This window comes from Gopherus evgoodei, chromosome 11 (assembly GCF_007399415.2).
Source record: "Gopherus evgoodei ecotype Sinaloan lineage chromosome 11, rGopEvg1_v1.p, whole genome shotgun sequence".
Classification (NCBI taxonomy): Eukaryota; Metazoa; Chordata; order Testudines; family Testudinidae; genus Gopherus; species Gopherus evgoodei.
The window spans coordinates 47,390,699-47,405,576 of record NC_044332.1 but is presented as its reverse complement, the minus strand read 5'-3'; the positions used below and the strand labels follow the sequence as shown (position 1 = coordinate 47,405,576).

The following is a 14,878-nucleotide window of genomic DNA, read 5'->3' as shown; positions in this document are numbered from 1 at the left end:
AAAGTCACAGTGTCATGTACTGCATTAAGTATATTATTTTCACTCTTCTCAGTAAAACAAATGCTGGTATTTACCTTTTTCCAAATGTAAGTTTCTGTGTGCAGAAACGCTTTTGGTTTAATTACTTTTGGTGTCAGTCTAGCTAGCACGTGCAGAGAGCATATTTTTCTTCACTTGGCCTAGTAGTTAGTTCAAAATTCAGAAATGGATTGATACTTGAATAAGCAGGAAAGCTTGTTTTCCTTTTCTAGTTTTATGAATAAAAACCACATGGGAGAGAATGAGATCTACCATTTTGAAAAACTTGAAGGATATGGGGCCAGACTTTCAAAGGACTTTAGGCACCTGAAGACTAAGGTTGCCACATGTCCAGTTTTCACCCGGCAGCCTGGGTTTTAGCTTGTGTGTCTGGGTACCATTTGACAAGCCTGGATGTCTTTTAAAAAAAAAAAAAAAAAAAAAGAGAGAGAAAGAAAAAAGGAAGAAAGGAGGCAGTGCAGCAGCCACTGCTGCCTCTGGGGCCATGATGTGCAGGCTGGGTCACATTTAGGGGCAGGCGACCCAGGCAACCGTCTGGGGTGCCACACTTAGGAGTGCTGGAATCGGGATGCTGGAGCACAGAAAATAGAATGTTTGAAGTAAAATGTTTCAGATACATTTATCTATCAGGTATTCCCAAAGAAGCCTTCAGAAGCTCACTATAGGAAGCAAAATGCTCAGTTGCAATCTAGTTTGCAGCAATGGGCTAATTTGATGGCAAAATATCAGAAACCGAACAACATAGACCAGGCCTATAGATTTGCTTGAAGATAAGGAAAAAATAAAGGAAAGTGATGGAGAATTATCCAGTTTTCCTGATGGCATAAAGGAGACTAATGATAAAGAAGAATGTGGCTCACATGAAAAGAAGAGTAATGACAAAGAAAAATCTGATTAACATGAAAAGGAGAGAAATGATAAAGAAAAATCTTTCTCAGATGATGACAGAAACAGCAGTGAAAAAAATTGCACTCCACAGATTGATAAATCAGATACTGCTTTTATGGCCAGCGATCCTAAACTCTGCTGATATTGATCATACAATTTTCAATGGGCAGGACAAAATTGAGGGTATGCCATTTCCAGTAAGTGAGCAGAAGCGACGCTTCTCAAAGTCACACTACTAAAGAGTGCTTGAGAATGATGAAAAGCTGAATTGGCGTTGGCTAATTTACTTGAAATCAACAGACAAAAAACTGTTTAAGTACATCAGAAGCAGGAAGCCTGCTAAACAACCAGTGGGGCCCCTGGATGATCGAGATACAAAAGGAGCACTTAAAGATGATATTTACATAGGGCTCTAGAGGTGATCCTGGCAGTTTACAAATCGATAAGTCTAATGTCAATACCAGACAAATTAATTGAAACAATAGTAAAAGAATAAAATTGTCAAACACATAAAAGAACATAAATTGTTGGGCAAATGTCAACATGGTTTCTGTAAAGGGAAATCATGTCTTACTAACCTGTTAGAGTTCTCTGAAGGGTTCAAGAAACATGTGGACAAGGGGGATCTAGTGGACATAGTGTACTTAGATTTCCAGAAGCCTTTGACAAGGTCCCTCACCAAAGGCTCTTGCGTAAATTAAGTTGTCATGGATAAGAGGGAAGATCCTTTCATGCATGGAGAACTAGTTAAAAGACAGGGAACAAAGAGTAGGAATAAATGGTAAATTTTCAGATGGAGAGGGGTAACTAGTGGTGTTCCCAAGGGTCAGTTCTAGGACAAATCCTATTCAACTTATTCACAAATGATCTGGAGAAAGGAGTAAACAGTGAGGTGGTAAGTTTGCAGATGATACCAAACTGCTCAAGGTAGTTAAGACCAAAGCAGACTGTGAAGAACTTCAAAAAGATATCAAAAACTAAGTGATTGGGCAACAAAATGGCAAATGAAATGTAATGTGGATAAACGTTAAGTAATGCACATTGGAAAATATAACCCCAACTGTACATACAATATGATAGAGGATAATTTAGCTATACTAAGTAGAAAGTATCTACGTGGACAATGCCCTAAAAAAATTCAGATGTATCTTGAACAAATTTGTTAGACATGGAGACTAAATGTAATCGGTGAAAGGTTTCAGTTCCGCTATAAATTTGAGAAACTTGTTGCAGCATTAACTGCTGATGCCTCTGTAATATTTCCAAGTTTAAGTCCAATAATTAGGGACAAATCTTTTCTTGTTTAAGATGATTATTTAACACCTATTTATGGAGTTACATCCAAGGTTAAACCTGTTTAGCTTTCTGGGGCAAAGAGAGGCTATTAAAATGCAAACTTGAATTTTACCTTTCCATGTTACAGCAAGACTCTGGGAAATTCCTAGCCATATGATAATTGTGTAGGCTTTATGTAGTACATGGAGTTCTCTAGCTTAGAGATTCCAGATGGCATATTAAAAATCTGAAATAGAGGTTATGTAGTTAAAACTCAGAAAAGTTCAAAACACAGTGCTGGGGTAACTCATTTTTTTATTTGTCTCTCCCCAACGGCATGGTCCCTTGAAAACTCTAGTAATGAAACTATTCCTTTCTCTGTACTCTTATTTCTAAACTACAACTGTGTTATTTTGTAGGAAGAAGACATCATAAACTTTATATACATTCAAAAAGTGGGAGCTGCAGTTGGGATAAGGATTACTATCTGACTCTGTTGACAAGACCAGGAAAACTCTAGTTGAGTGCCAGGTGAGAAACTAAAATTTGTTCCACTTCATATACTCATCTCAAACTTTGTTACTTGTTAAGATAATGGGTTCTGATCAATAACACCACAACAAAACAGGTTCACTTTATTTAACTTTGTAAAAGCATTATCTAGGGGGATTACAGCTGTATTAACTCGTGGAGTGGGCCTTTTCTCCACTTAATTGGAAGTTACTATCCAGCCCAGATTAGCAGGAAATAAAAATTGTTATCCTTGATATCTGCCTGGCCTACCTGAAATAAATGATGTGGTCGTTCTAGGTCCCAGTGGACAAGTAGTGTTTTTCTCACAAAAAACCCAGCACATTTGGCGTTAATTGGCACACACTACAGTTTCATCAGAAGTACCAAATGATGAATGATCATGTATGGGGAATTATCCTTTCCACACCCACTTTGGGATTGCTTCCCCAGGTCAGGGTTGAGACATTAGTGGTACAGTACAGAGGAGCTTATACCTGTGCTGAATTTCTTTTTGCAGATAGAGACTTTTGGTCTCCATGGCTGTCAGACATTTTTCATGAGCACTAAACTCACACCTGAAAATGAAGACATTAATCTGTGGCTTTTTTTATTTCCCGAGTCTTAATTTGATGTAGTCTCTATCCAAGATACCTTTAAAGGGATGTCTTCTGGTAGTGTAGGTCCCAAATGTAGGATTTTATGTGTTGTCTTTAAAAAGAATATTTTAAAAACACCAAAAGGGAATCCAAACACAGCACCACTCTGCTGGTGCACTAGAACTAGAAAGTGGAACTAACTACATAGAAGAGTGATGCTGACCAGACTCTTTTTATCCAAGTTGTTTGAAGTACAAAAAGTAAATGGCATAAATGGTAAAAACTGTTATGCTTGAGTTTTATTTTAATCCTCTTACCGGGTGCTACTAACACAGGGAAAGACAGTTGAATCTGACTGTCTCTCTTAAGCTGGAAGAAAAATAATTCAAAATAAAACTCTAGGTTTTAGAGAATAAATCAAATTTATAGATCTCCACAGATAGCTAGTTAATAAAAATGTTAACATCTTTTGAAAGATGAATAGTGTTGTCTCTAACATCATTCCTACAACTTCAAGATCAAATTTGTTTTGGTTTCAATATTTAGACTAAATTATTTCTCAAGTCTTTAAGACCCTTCACCATTTTTTTCCAGTTCTCAAATATACCTTTGCTCAAATCCCTTTTTGTTTGTACTTGTGGCTGCATAAAGAAAGTTCTGGAATTTGTTTTGTTTGTGATCGCTGATGGTGTTTTGTGATTAAATATTGCATGTGGTGGGAACAAACTCATTTGCTATGGAATACGGTCACTTGCTGTTTTCATTCTGTTTTTATAATGTGGGGGTCTGATGGTAAACTTGAACAGGCTTTGTACTACTGAGCCAAAATTGTGCAAGATGGGGTTTGCTCAATAGTCTTGTGGTATTAAGGAATCAGTTTTTGGCCTTGTGCTGTTATTTCTTTCACTTCCAAAGAAGTGAGATAAATCAGTCAAGACTCATAATTTGTCTTAAAACTCTAAAAGGAAAACCATGTTTCATGTTAAAATTTAAGACTTAGAACTTGTTGAAAACTGAGCTTTTCTTAGTTATTGAATGCCAACCCACAACTGGATTTTAGTGCTTGCAAATAAGAACTATAAGGTAAGGCAAGCTATGAAAGATTCCTGACTGTTACATCTGGGACAGTACACTTATGTTGAAATTGTGTGTGTATATATATTATATCTAAAAATATGAATGTTATTTCTGAACAAGAAAATGATTTGATCAGTGAAATGAATAGTAGCTCAAGTCTTCATCAGTGGCATGGTGTAATGGTCTGTTGAGGCCATATAAAACTATGTCAAAGATTTATCTTATTGTCAGAGATCAGAAAAGAGAGGAAGTTCAGTTATTGAAATACTCTAATGGAAAGAACTGTTAAGTTTTGTTGCTGAAATAGTCTCATTCTAAGGTATTCTATATGCAGCATTTTAAATGCATGAAATGACTGTATTGCCCCATGTATTCAAACTAAATGCATTTGATGTTTACTTTACAGTATTTCTTTAAGTATAATGAGTTCATTTAAAAAAAAGCTTTGGATGCTAATTCAGAAATCCATAATCTGTTCAGTGTCTTTCACATGCAGTTTTTACAATAACTGACAAGCTGTAAGTTAATTAGCACAGAACTTACTAATGAGGATGTAAAAAATCCTTACTTTTAAATTGTTTTATTGATACACGCTGGACAAAATTGAAGGAAACTCAGTCATACCTGTAATATGTTTCAGGCATTTCCCCCATGCAGGTGCTCTTTCCAGGTACGTTAAACATTATTGTATGATAAAGTTTTGAAAAGTATGACAAAAATGCTTATCTTTAGATATTGGGATAACCCAAAACCAAAGCAATAAAATAAGGTCTGTTAATTAGCGAGGAAGACAGCTTCTTGAATTAATATGTGGTGTTAATTAACAGGAAGTCTGATGTTGTGTTGTAATTACCACCAATATTTTTGACATACTGAGTGACTGAAGGTGAATTATAAAGATAGCAATTTAGTAAATACTTCAGAGCTTAGGAACGTTTTCCTTTGTTTCTGTTCTCTAGAAATATGGACAGACTTCTACGACTTGGAGGAGGCATGCCTGGGCTGGGACAGGTTAGTATACAACTTGTAAATATGTTGTTCTTACATTAATCATAATTTATAATTACCAAAATACCCAACCTTTTAGCAGCAAACAGCTGACTTCAGTTTAGTACTAATGTAAATATATAGAAAGCATTTCTGTAGTCTATGCATGAATTTTGATGATGTGAATTGCATTGACACAGAGTATGAACTTTCAAAATTTACAGAATTTTCAAGCATCCTGTGTACAAAAATATAGGATTGTTTCCATATTTCATGTGATGTCTAAACAATGTAGTCCACTGAATGCAGATATATCTGCAAAATTAAACACTGAATAAAACAGGAACTGCAAATTAAACTGTTCAGTAAAACTGACTTTGCAGTCTTTGGTTTAGTCAATAAGAATACCTTTAAATACCATTCATTTGATGCAGGGAATGAGTAGATTTCATAACACCTGAGATACCATGGTGATGCGTTCTCATATGGATTTGTGGAGGCTATTTGAATAGTTTCTAAAAGAGTTAATCACAGATATAAGTAGCCTTTGCATACACATATGCAGTTCTTAAACACAGTATTGTTGCTTTCTTCAGTAATCTTTCTGCTCTGGAGTAAGGGACTCTCTGATAGCTTTCAAGTTCCTATCACAAACTTTTCAACTAATGTGTGGCCTCCTCCATTTTCTCTCACCAGATGATACCACCTGTTGTGTTTTTTTCCCAGCTGATTTGCCCAGATACCTTAATATTGTTTGTGTAGATGCTTGTGCATCTCTTTCTTATATCTGTCCCCTTTCTTCAGAGAGGTGAGGGCAGCTTTGTCCTGGGCGTTTAGCACCCTGGATGTGGTGGAACTAGTTAGGATCTGCCATGGGAGGGTGGACAGGACACCTGGAATCTAAGGAGAATGTATTTGGGGTATGTTGGTGGAACCATTACTATGCAGATACCCACATTGTTTAAGAAGAAAACTGGCATAAGTAAAGCTACATCATTGTCTCTATGCCTACTGGAAGGATTACTTCTCTTGTGACCCCAGTGGAGTTTTCCTAGGCCAAGCCCAGGATACTCAGCTTAGCATGGTGGCCTGGGTTTAATTCCCCTTAATGACTTTTGCAGTATATTCCAAACATTAACTTAGTGTTCCCAACCATAGTTGGCTCCTCAATGTTCACAGTAACATACATGCTTTGAAGTCCCTGATTCGTTGCTATAATTCCTTTGATAGTTGTAAATCCTTCGTTTTCACAGGTTTTTGGTTTTCTGTAATGTGTTCCTAAGAGTCCACCTCTAAATGGGAAAGTTATACATCAGTGATCCCCCAAACTATGGGATGAGCCCAGGGCCAGCCCCCACAGGCTGGGGAGGGAGCGCCACCCAGTCCCACTCTGCCCTCAGTCTTGGCTCCCGGCCCCGCTTGCGGCCTTAGGGCCTCCCCCAGCTGCTGCCCCAACCTTGGCCCCCTTACCTCTATCCACACCTCCCCTCCCCCCCAAGAGCCTCAGCCTTGCTCCTGGCCCCAGCTCTGGAGGGGGTGCAAAGGTAGGTGTAAAGGGGGCACCATGTGAAAAGCTTGGGAACCATTGGTGTACAACATGTTAAAGCACTCAGTGTGCTTTATCTAACATGTAGAACTACATCTGCTAGCTGGGTGGCCAGATCACCTTAATTTTTTTGTACATTATTCCGTTTTCTCTTTTTCAGCTAAAATTCTTTTCATGCTCCTTCAGAGCATCTTCAAGCAGTACTCAGTTATTTTTAGTTTCACTTTCTTAAGCAGTTCTGAGATTTCTCTTGTTACTCTGTGCTGCCAGTCTGCTTCATGACTCTTCATTTTTCTAACATATGCATAGTCTAATCACTCAAGCTTTCACTTCTTAATCCTCTCTGAACTTGATGCACATTAAAGCTGTTTTTCAGATTTAAAGTTAACTCTCTAGCCTGACTCTAGAATTTCCCAATTTTAATCTGAAGCCAAATATAAAATGTAGGAGACAAGAAAATGGTATTCACAATAAGCCTTACAAACCGCTCCAGCACCTGGCTGCAGAGTTTCTATCCATATTTAAACATGGTTGTGTCTCCTGAAGAAACTTGTGACAAGAGTAAGAGGATTAAAAAAAAAAAAATCTGTGAATCTCAGGAGAACTACATTGCTGCTATTGCTGGTTGCAGCTTGAGCTGAGTAATGTCATGGCTACTTTTGCAGCTCTCTGGTTGATTAAATTGGTAGGAGAGATGTGCAAAAGAGATCACTTATGCCCATAGTTTATGTATTAGCATATGCCTGAATTTGAATTAGAGATGGACAAAGTTACCAGTTTTTATCTTGGATATTTTTGGCGGTAGCAGAGAAACTCTAGACAGAATCAGACGGTTGTTAAACTGAGAACAAAGGGAGGTATTCCCTGGAAATACTTAATTCTGTTACAGAACTAGTGATCTCACTGCCAGTAATGCCCCTAAACTGACTAGTTTTGAAACTATTGTACATTCCTCCATCTAATCATTCTGATACAAATGACTTCTGTTTTTGCTGGCTTTACTTTAAAAGTTAAACCTCATAGTACAAAAGCCTGTCCAGGTCAACTACTCAAGTTTGTTCCTCTGTATAAGGAAGAGCAAACTTAATACATTTTCTGAGGGCAGTATTAAATAGCTATAGGTAACTCCTTTCTTGAACTATTCTTTGAGATTTAATTGCTTGGCAGTTGAAATGGGTGATGGTCCTATGACAATAGCCCACTTCAGTTGATATGTAACAGTGGATCACTTTTAGTCAACAAATTGCCACTCAGTTAATCTTTACCAACCAAGCACTGCTACATCTTTGTTGCCTCCATCACAAATTTCCCTCTTTCTGACACTACTTCATCTCCTTCAGTATTGCACACTTCTCCACTCCACCGTGCCCTGCCACCTATTCCTTCCATAACCTTCAATCCATCAACATCCGCTCCTCTGCTCTCAGCCCCTTCCTCTAGTCTTTCTATTTCTATTCCCTCTACTCCACTCTTTTGATATTTTCTCCCATCACAAGGGTGTTCCCTCAACCCTCAGTATGTTTTTACACTCTTGTTCTCCTTCTGCTGAGCAATTCTCATGACCATGCTGAGTCCAAACTACAAGTTCACTCTTTCCTCCTATAACTTTGTCATCTTCTTAGCCAAACAGCCCTACTTCCTATGCTGAGTCCAAACTACAAGTTCACTCTTTCCTCCTATAACTTTGTCATCTTCTTAGCCAACAGCCCCTACTTCCTATGCTCAACTCCAGTTGCTGCTTCTCTGTTTTCTCCTCCCTTTCCATGTAGGATCTTACTGGTTTCTTCAAACATCCCCAACATCACTGACAATGAGAATTTTGCTTGTTGTCCAACTCCAGCCCTTCATGATCAAGTAACCGCCATCTTCTCTCATCTCTTAACTTCTCTTGCTGCTCTGCTTATCCCATTTCTCACACTTCTTCACCTCACAGACATCATCAGATTACTTTCCTTACCAGTATAAGCAGGTGGTGGTCAAAAAAACAAACAGCACAACTACAAAACTCTTAACCCTACCTTCCACTTCTACTGTCATTCAGTATCTCTTTGAACAGGCGGTTTACAACTGCTGTTTTGAGTTCCTTTTCTCTAAGTCTATTCTTGATGCTTTCTAGTCTGGCTTTGCCGTCATGTTCTACTGAAACTGCTTTCATTAAAGTCCTCTAATGACCTCTTTTTTCTGGCCCAATCTCACAATCTGTACTCCATTATCCTTGACCTTTTGGTGTTCTTTTGATACCTACTTTTTGAAATTTTGTTCTCCATTGTCGTCCTGTCTCCTTATGGTTCTCCTTCCACCTCATTGATTGCTCTGTGTCTCTAATATGGAGGGCAGTTCTTCTCCCCTCTTTCTTTCTCTGTAAGTATCCCTCAAGGGTTTGTCTTTGTGTAGGAGGGAAAAGAGGAGGGGGACAATCTCTACCTGCAGTACCTCACTTATCTAGTAACATGTTGCAGTGTCAACCCCTGCCATCATGCTGCCTACATTCCCTAGTCAGCTTCGGCTTCAAACATCTCTGGGCTTTCTTCCACATTGCACCTTTTGCAGGGGAAGAACTCCCTGATGAAATGAATCCTTTCTGTCAGATTTCTCCTTAAGAATCACCTCTGCTGATCATGGGTAGGCAGGTAACTAGCTGTGACTCTTCCTACTCCTTTCCTCTCTGCACTTATTTAAAACAAACTACGATACATGTAATTAACAAAACTGCCTATTCTTCAATATAGTGCTTGTATGTCCTATCTCTAGTCTCTGCTGTGTGTACATGATTTTAGATTGTAAACTGTCCATGGCAGTGATTGTCTCTTTTGTGTTTGTACAGCAGTCAGCACATGGAGGGTCTCAGTCCTGGTTGGGCCTTTGGGTGCTACATAATACAAATTGCTACAATTAAATAATCTTACCAGTATTGGGTCTTTGTGCAAACAGGATATCTGGAATAAATAATTCTCTGTATCAGTTAATGAATTGAGACCAAAAATGAGACCAAGGAATTGATTTACAGGAATCCTCTTATTTAAATCTCACTTTTCCCATCATTTGCCTGTGAGGGCAAAAGAACCACCCTGAAGAATTTTAGTTAGTTGTTTGCATACCAAGGAGATTATTTAGAATTTGAAGACATTCCTAACTTTAGATATGGTAAAAGAATCTATAAGTTGTGTAAAGCTAATATATGGCATAAATCCTTTTTGGAAGCATGATTTCAATCAAAAAAGTGGTATCGGACCCAACAAGAAGCAAAGCCACCTTTGTGGAGTATACATCTGTGTTCAGGAGGTAGAAAAATTAATTAATAAATAATAATAATATTAATAATAAAAAGTCTGTCCTAACACCTTGTTCTCCTACCTCTCATGTTCTTGTTTTCCTTTCCCTATTCCTTTCTTCCATCTATGCTTATTCCCCCTCGCCCCATTCTGTAGTGTTGGAGAGCTGTGCCTGCAGCACAGCTGATTGGTACCCCACTTCCCTGTTCTGCCTAGTTTGTGTGCAAAAGACAAATTAGGGAGTGCAGCTCAAGCTTTAGGTTTTATTGAGGCAGCAAGAGAATCAGTGTCACCAGGATTTGGAGGAATACCCCTTTTCATTTTGCATACAGTTTTCTGAAATATTGGTTGAATCCATTACACCCATCTTTACTAGTCATTGTCCTCCATGCCACAGGATATGTAGTGAAGTCAATTCTGCATATGCATGTTTTAGATAGTCGTATTGTTTACTATCTTCACTATTCTTCCTGTTGTCCCAGAAAGTACACAAGATGACTTTCGTAAGAGCTTTTGTTGGTGTCCTCCTCCCTGTGAGGCTTTCAAAATGGTAACCAAGAGAGCTGTTTTTTATCCATGCTGACACATCCTGTCCAGTTATTTTCTCTACCCAAATGTGATCAGTAACACTTAAGAAAGGCCTTCGTTTCTTGTTGTATATATGTGCTACACTTTAAGTTCTGATGCAGAGAGCAATGAGATCATTTTAAAAATATACCTTATTGTTCTTAACCAATTTTCACTACTTTAATGTTTTATTAAAAACTTCAGTTTTATTTGACTGTTCATTATTTTTTCATGGGTGTAAGTGCTTCACTGCAGTAAACAAAACAATCATTATACTCACTGGATGCTTTAAAGTAACCCATTTGAGGAAGGGTAGAGAGTAATCCAATTTTTGGGAGGTGACCTGTGTCTTATGCAAAGTATTTGCACCTTGACTTGAAATAAAGAAAATAGAAGTGCAGATAGCTAGTTTATTTGAATAATGGACTTGCCAATTAGCCATCAAGTGCTTCCATCTGTGAAATTGTTGATCAGATGGGTTAGCTGGGATGTTTCCAGATTAGGGCATTGTAAATGGCACTTGAAAACTGTCACTTTGATTATGAGGTTTCATGCATTGCACTATTTGATGCTGTGGAACCTTTTTTCCTTATTATTATTATTATTTATTATTATTTTTTTATTACTTTATTTATTATTTTTAAAGAACACAGTGATCCCATTTATGAAATCTATGGCACCAGGGGAATTTGGGAGACCTGCCACTGATCTAAAATTCTGAATAATCTGCTCATGTAATCAGTGCAAGGATTAAACACAATGGTACTAGTTTCTTTCATGAGCTTCAGAATGAGGGTTAGTGATCTGGCAGGCACAGGTGGGTGAGGTTCAGTGTAGATCCCTTCCAATTTGCAAATTAAATGCAAGTTTCCTTTATACTAATTAGAGCAACTGATAGATATGCCTGCATCTCTGAGTAAACGGCATATTGGCTTTGGCATTTCTGAATGCTAATGGATATTTATGCATATGTAATGGAACACCTTGTAGGAAGTTTAGTTAGTTAATAGCACACTTTAGGGATATAACACATTTCAGTTAAATGGGAGGAAGTCTGCAACTTTACTGAGCACCACTGCCTATTTAGATTAATGTCCATCTGCTCAGATTTGGTATCCACAGGCACTTAAGCAGTTTCATCTTTTTTCCACCCCTGACTCCCTGGGTCTGTATGCTTCTCATGGCAAGGGTCGTGCCACTCTGTGGCCTTCCAATTTTTTTCCCACCTGGGGCTTTGGACGCTCCTGCTAGGGAACATCACATGCATTGCTTCAGTGAGTAGGGTAGGTTGTAGCTGTAGTTCAAGAGATCTATTTATTACTAATTCATTAGTACTTACAAACCTTTGACGACAAAGGCAAACAAGTATCTTACAAACATTACTTCTCTCAATATCCTTTATACCTATATTAAAGATGAGGAAACCAAGGTGCATAGCTTACGTGACTTATCTGTTGCAGAACCATCATTGAAACCCATGTCCCCAGATTCCCAATTTTAACAGATTATTCTCCTTGAGTGGAATAGGACTTAATTTTTTCCACCCCTTAAATCCGGTTGCTTTGAAAACATTAGCATTAATTCATTGCAGGAAGTACTGCCAAAGATGCAACCATCACATTGCTTAAATTAGTCTTTTATGCTTTGAAGACTTTAAAACAAGAATAAATATCTAGGTTGTATATACCTGATCCAGCTTCCATGAGGTGAGCCTGGAATAGTCATGTAATTGAAGCTTCCCATACTACTTTGCATCCACAGATTGGATTAAATATTCTTATTTAATGATTAACATTTGTTTTAGCACTACTGAGTTACTGTTTCTCCAGATATTCCAGCACAGGTGATTGGGAGACATCAGAAGTGCTTGAGGAAACAGTCATCTTAATGTTATCCAGTCCTACTTCTTCCTTGCTGTACATTCCTCAAATACCTACTGACAAATTTCTTTTGTTTTGAGAGTTGCAGTGAGATGTGGTGCACCTATTCTGTGCTTTGATGTCCTGCCTGAAGTATCTTTTCATTCAGATTCTTCCTGAAGATGCACTTCTTCCACAATGCATTCAGTCATAACAAATGAAATAAAAACAGAAAAAAAAATTACTAGCTATTCTTGCAGAGTCTCCAAGTGCATCCTGTTCTTTCATACTGTAAACTCTTTGGAGTAGGAATGCTATATTTTTGTCTTAAATCCCTTTAAATGTGTCACTGCACTGAATATGATTTGGTATCCAATAACAGTACTCGCAGAGCACTAGATTCCCCTAATTAAGGTGTGATGTCCAGATAGGGTAGAAGAGAACCTGGGTTTACCTACTGAAATTTTGCATGAGTATAAGTTTATACATCCTAAATTCCATTATCTGCCTTGAGGCTCCCTCTTCCCCATACCTACTGAGAATGTGATCTCTAGCCAAGAAATAAATCCAAAATTCCTTTGGGCAGTGAGGGAAGAATCTTGAAGGCAGGAATACTGGAACTTTGCAAAATGAATTTCTAACAGTTGTTAGATTGCTTGTATTTTCCTTAAGCAGAACTTCAACTCTGAATTTTCCAGGCTTTTTAGCATTTTTGGGTGAGGAATATGATCTTGTTTTTCTGTGTAAGAATTACAGCATTTTCAGGGGCTCTTTCCACCTCCACCCTCCTCTGATATTTACGGCCTTATTTCCATCTTAATGAAGTTTTTTATTATATCCTGAAAATTTGTTTTACATTTTTGAAAATGAGTAGGAGGCAGTATTGACTGCAAGTACCGTTGTCTGGCCTCATATTCCTTACGTGGTTTTAATAACTACTTGAGTTTTTGATTTGAACAAAACAAAAAAACTGGAAATAGTTGCATTCAGGTGGACACTTTATTTTAATACATTTGTTAACATTCTAAAATACCTTTTAAGGATTATAGACTCCTTTAAAGTAAGACTGCAGAATTAGTTATACATATGTGTAGATATATTTTTAATGATGGAAATAAGATGTTTGTAATAAAACATGCTAATTAGGATTTTGGCTGGTCATCTTTAAAATAAATTGTACTGAGATCAAATTTCAAGGTTAACTTTGATCCCATAGGTGCAAAGGCATTGCTTGATCTGATTGGACCCTTGGATCCCCTAGTGTTTAGTCTATAGTGAGAAGGGCATGAGGCAGTAATTTAAACTGTGATGAAGAATAAAAAGCACCTGGGTGAAATCATTTTTCAGGAGCTTGAACTTCAGTCTTCTAGATCTTGTCTGTCTAGCAGCTTTAGGAGATATGAACACTATTTTTTGTAAGATAAAATTTTAACATCTATTCAAAAGAAGAAAAATTCTTGGTTAACAGTTGAACAGAACATAACTGAATTCTTAAGGTTTATAGGAAATAGAATCTGTACATAGGCCTTTCTGAATGGGTAGCTCAACCAATTCCTTAAAACTGTCTCATTTAGAAGATATTATTGGCAGAGGCAAAGAAGAATTTTTGTGCGAATTAGTCAAAATTAAAAACTTTGGATCAATCAGCTAGCACCTGATACCAAATAATTTGCATGTTTTTTCTTTGTTGATCATTTTAACCTTTTTATACTTCTGTTATGGAAGAAGTGTGAGCTGATTCTGGTTGTGCAGTTACCCTGTAAGAGAGAGAGGCTGCACACTTGGAAAAATTCCTTAATATTCTTGAAGCTGCAGTTTTAGACCCAAAGCTTCTATGAGTTTGAGTTACTGTCGCAGGCCAGTTTAACCGCTCGTGTTGTTTTGAAGCCTGCCAAAGCTTCCTGACATAATGTTATGTTCCCCATTCCACAGTCCTTACATGCAAGACTGATGGTGTGAGACACTCTTTTTATTCCTAATACAGTTAGAGTTGCTATTGATTAGAGTTACCTTAGTTTTGCTCTAGGGGTATACCTGAATTATTGAGCTTATCTTTTTGCGGAGGAGATGGGCAATTGGCAAATATACTGAGAGACATTGGTTTTTCTTGTGCAGCTTTATCTTATCCCAGCTAGTTTTGGGTTCATCACAGTACATGCTTTAAAACACCAGCAGAGGCCTTGATGTTAGCCCAGATCAGTGCTTCAACTGGAGGATTAATATATGATAAATGACTAACTGCAAAAATTTCTATAATTT

General features: G+C 37.7%; 1 protein-coding gene across 3 annotated transcripts in view; it reads left to right on the top strand.

Moving 5' to 3' along the window:
* PSMD14 (proteasome 26S subunit, non-ATPase 14) overlaps nt 1-14,878 on the top strand; it is a 63,673-nt gene that overhangs the window by 8,951 nt on the left and 39,844 nt on the right. For all 3 annotated transcript variants that reach the window (XM_030580266.1, XM_030580264.1, XM_030580265.1), the window contains 2 exons: nt 2,622-2,733; nt 5,348-5,399. In XM_030580266.1, coding sequence (XP_030436126.1) covers nt 5,352-5,399 — 48 coding nt within the window. In that variant the 5' untranslated portion in view covers nt 2,622-2,733; nt 5,348-5,351. The remainder of the gene's footprint in view (nt 1-2,621; nt 2,734-5,347; nt 5,400-14,878) is intronic.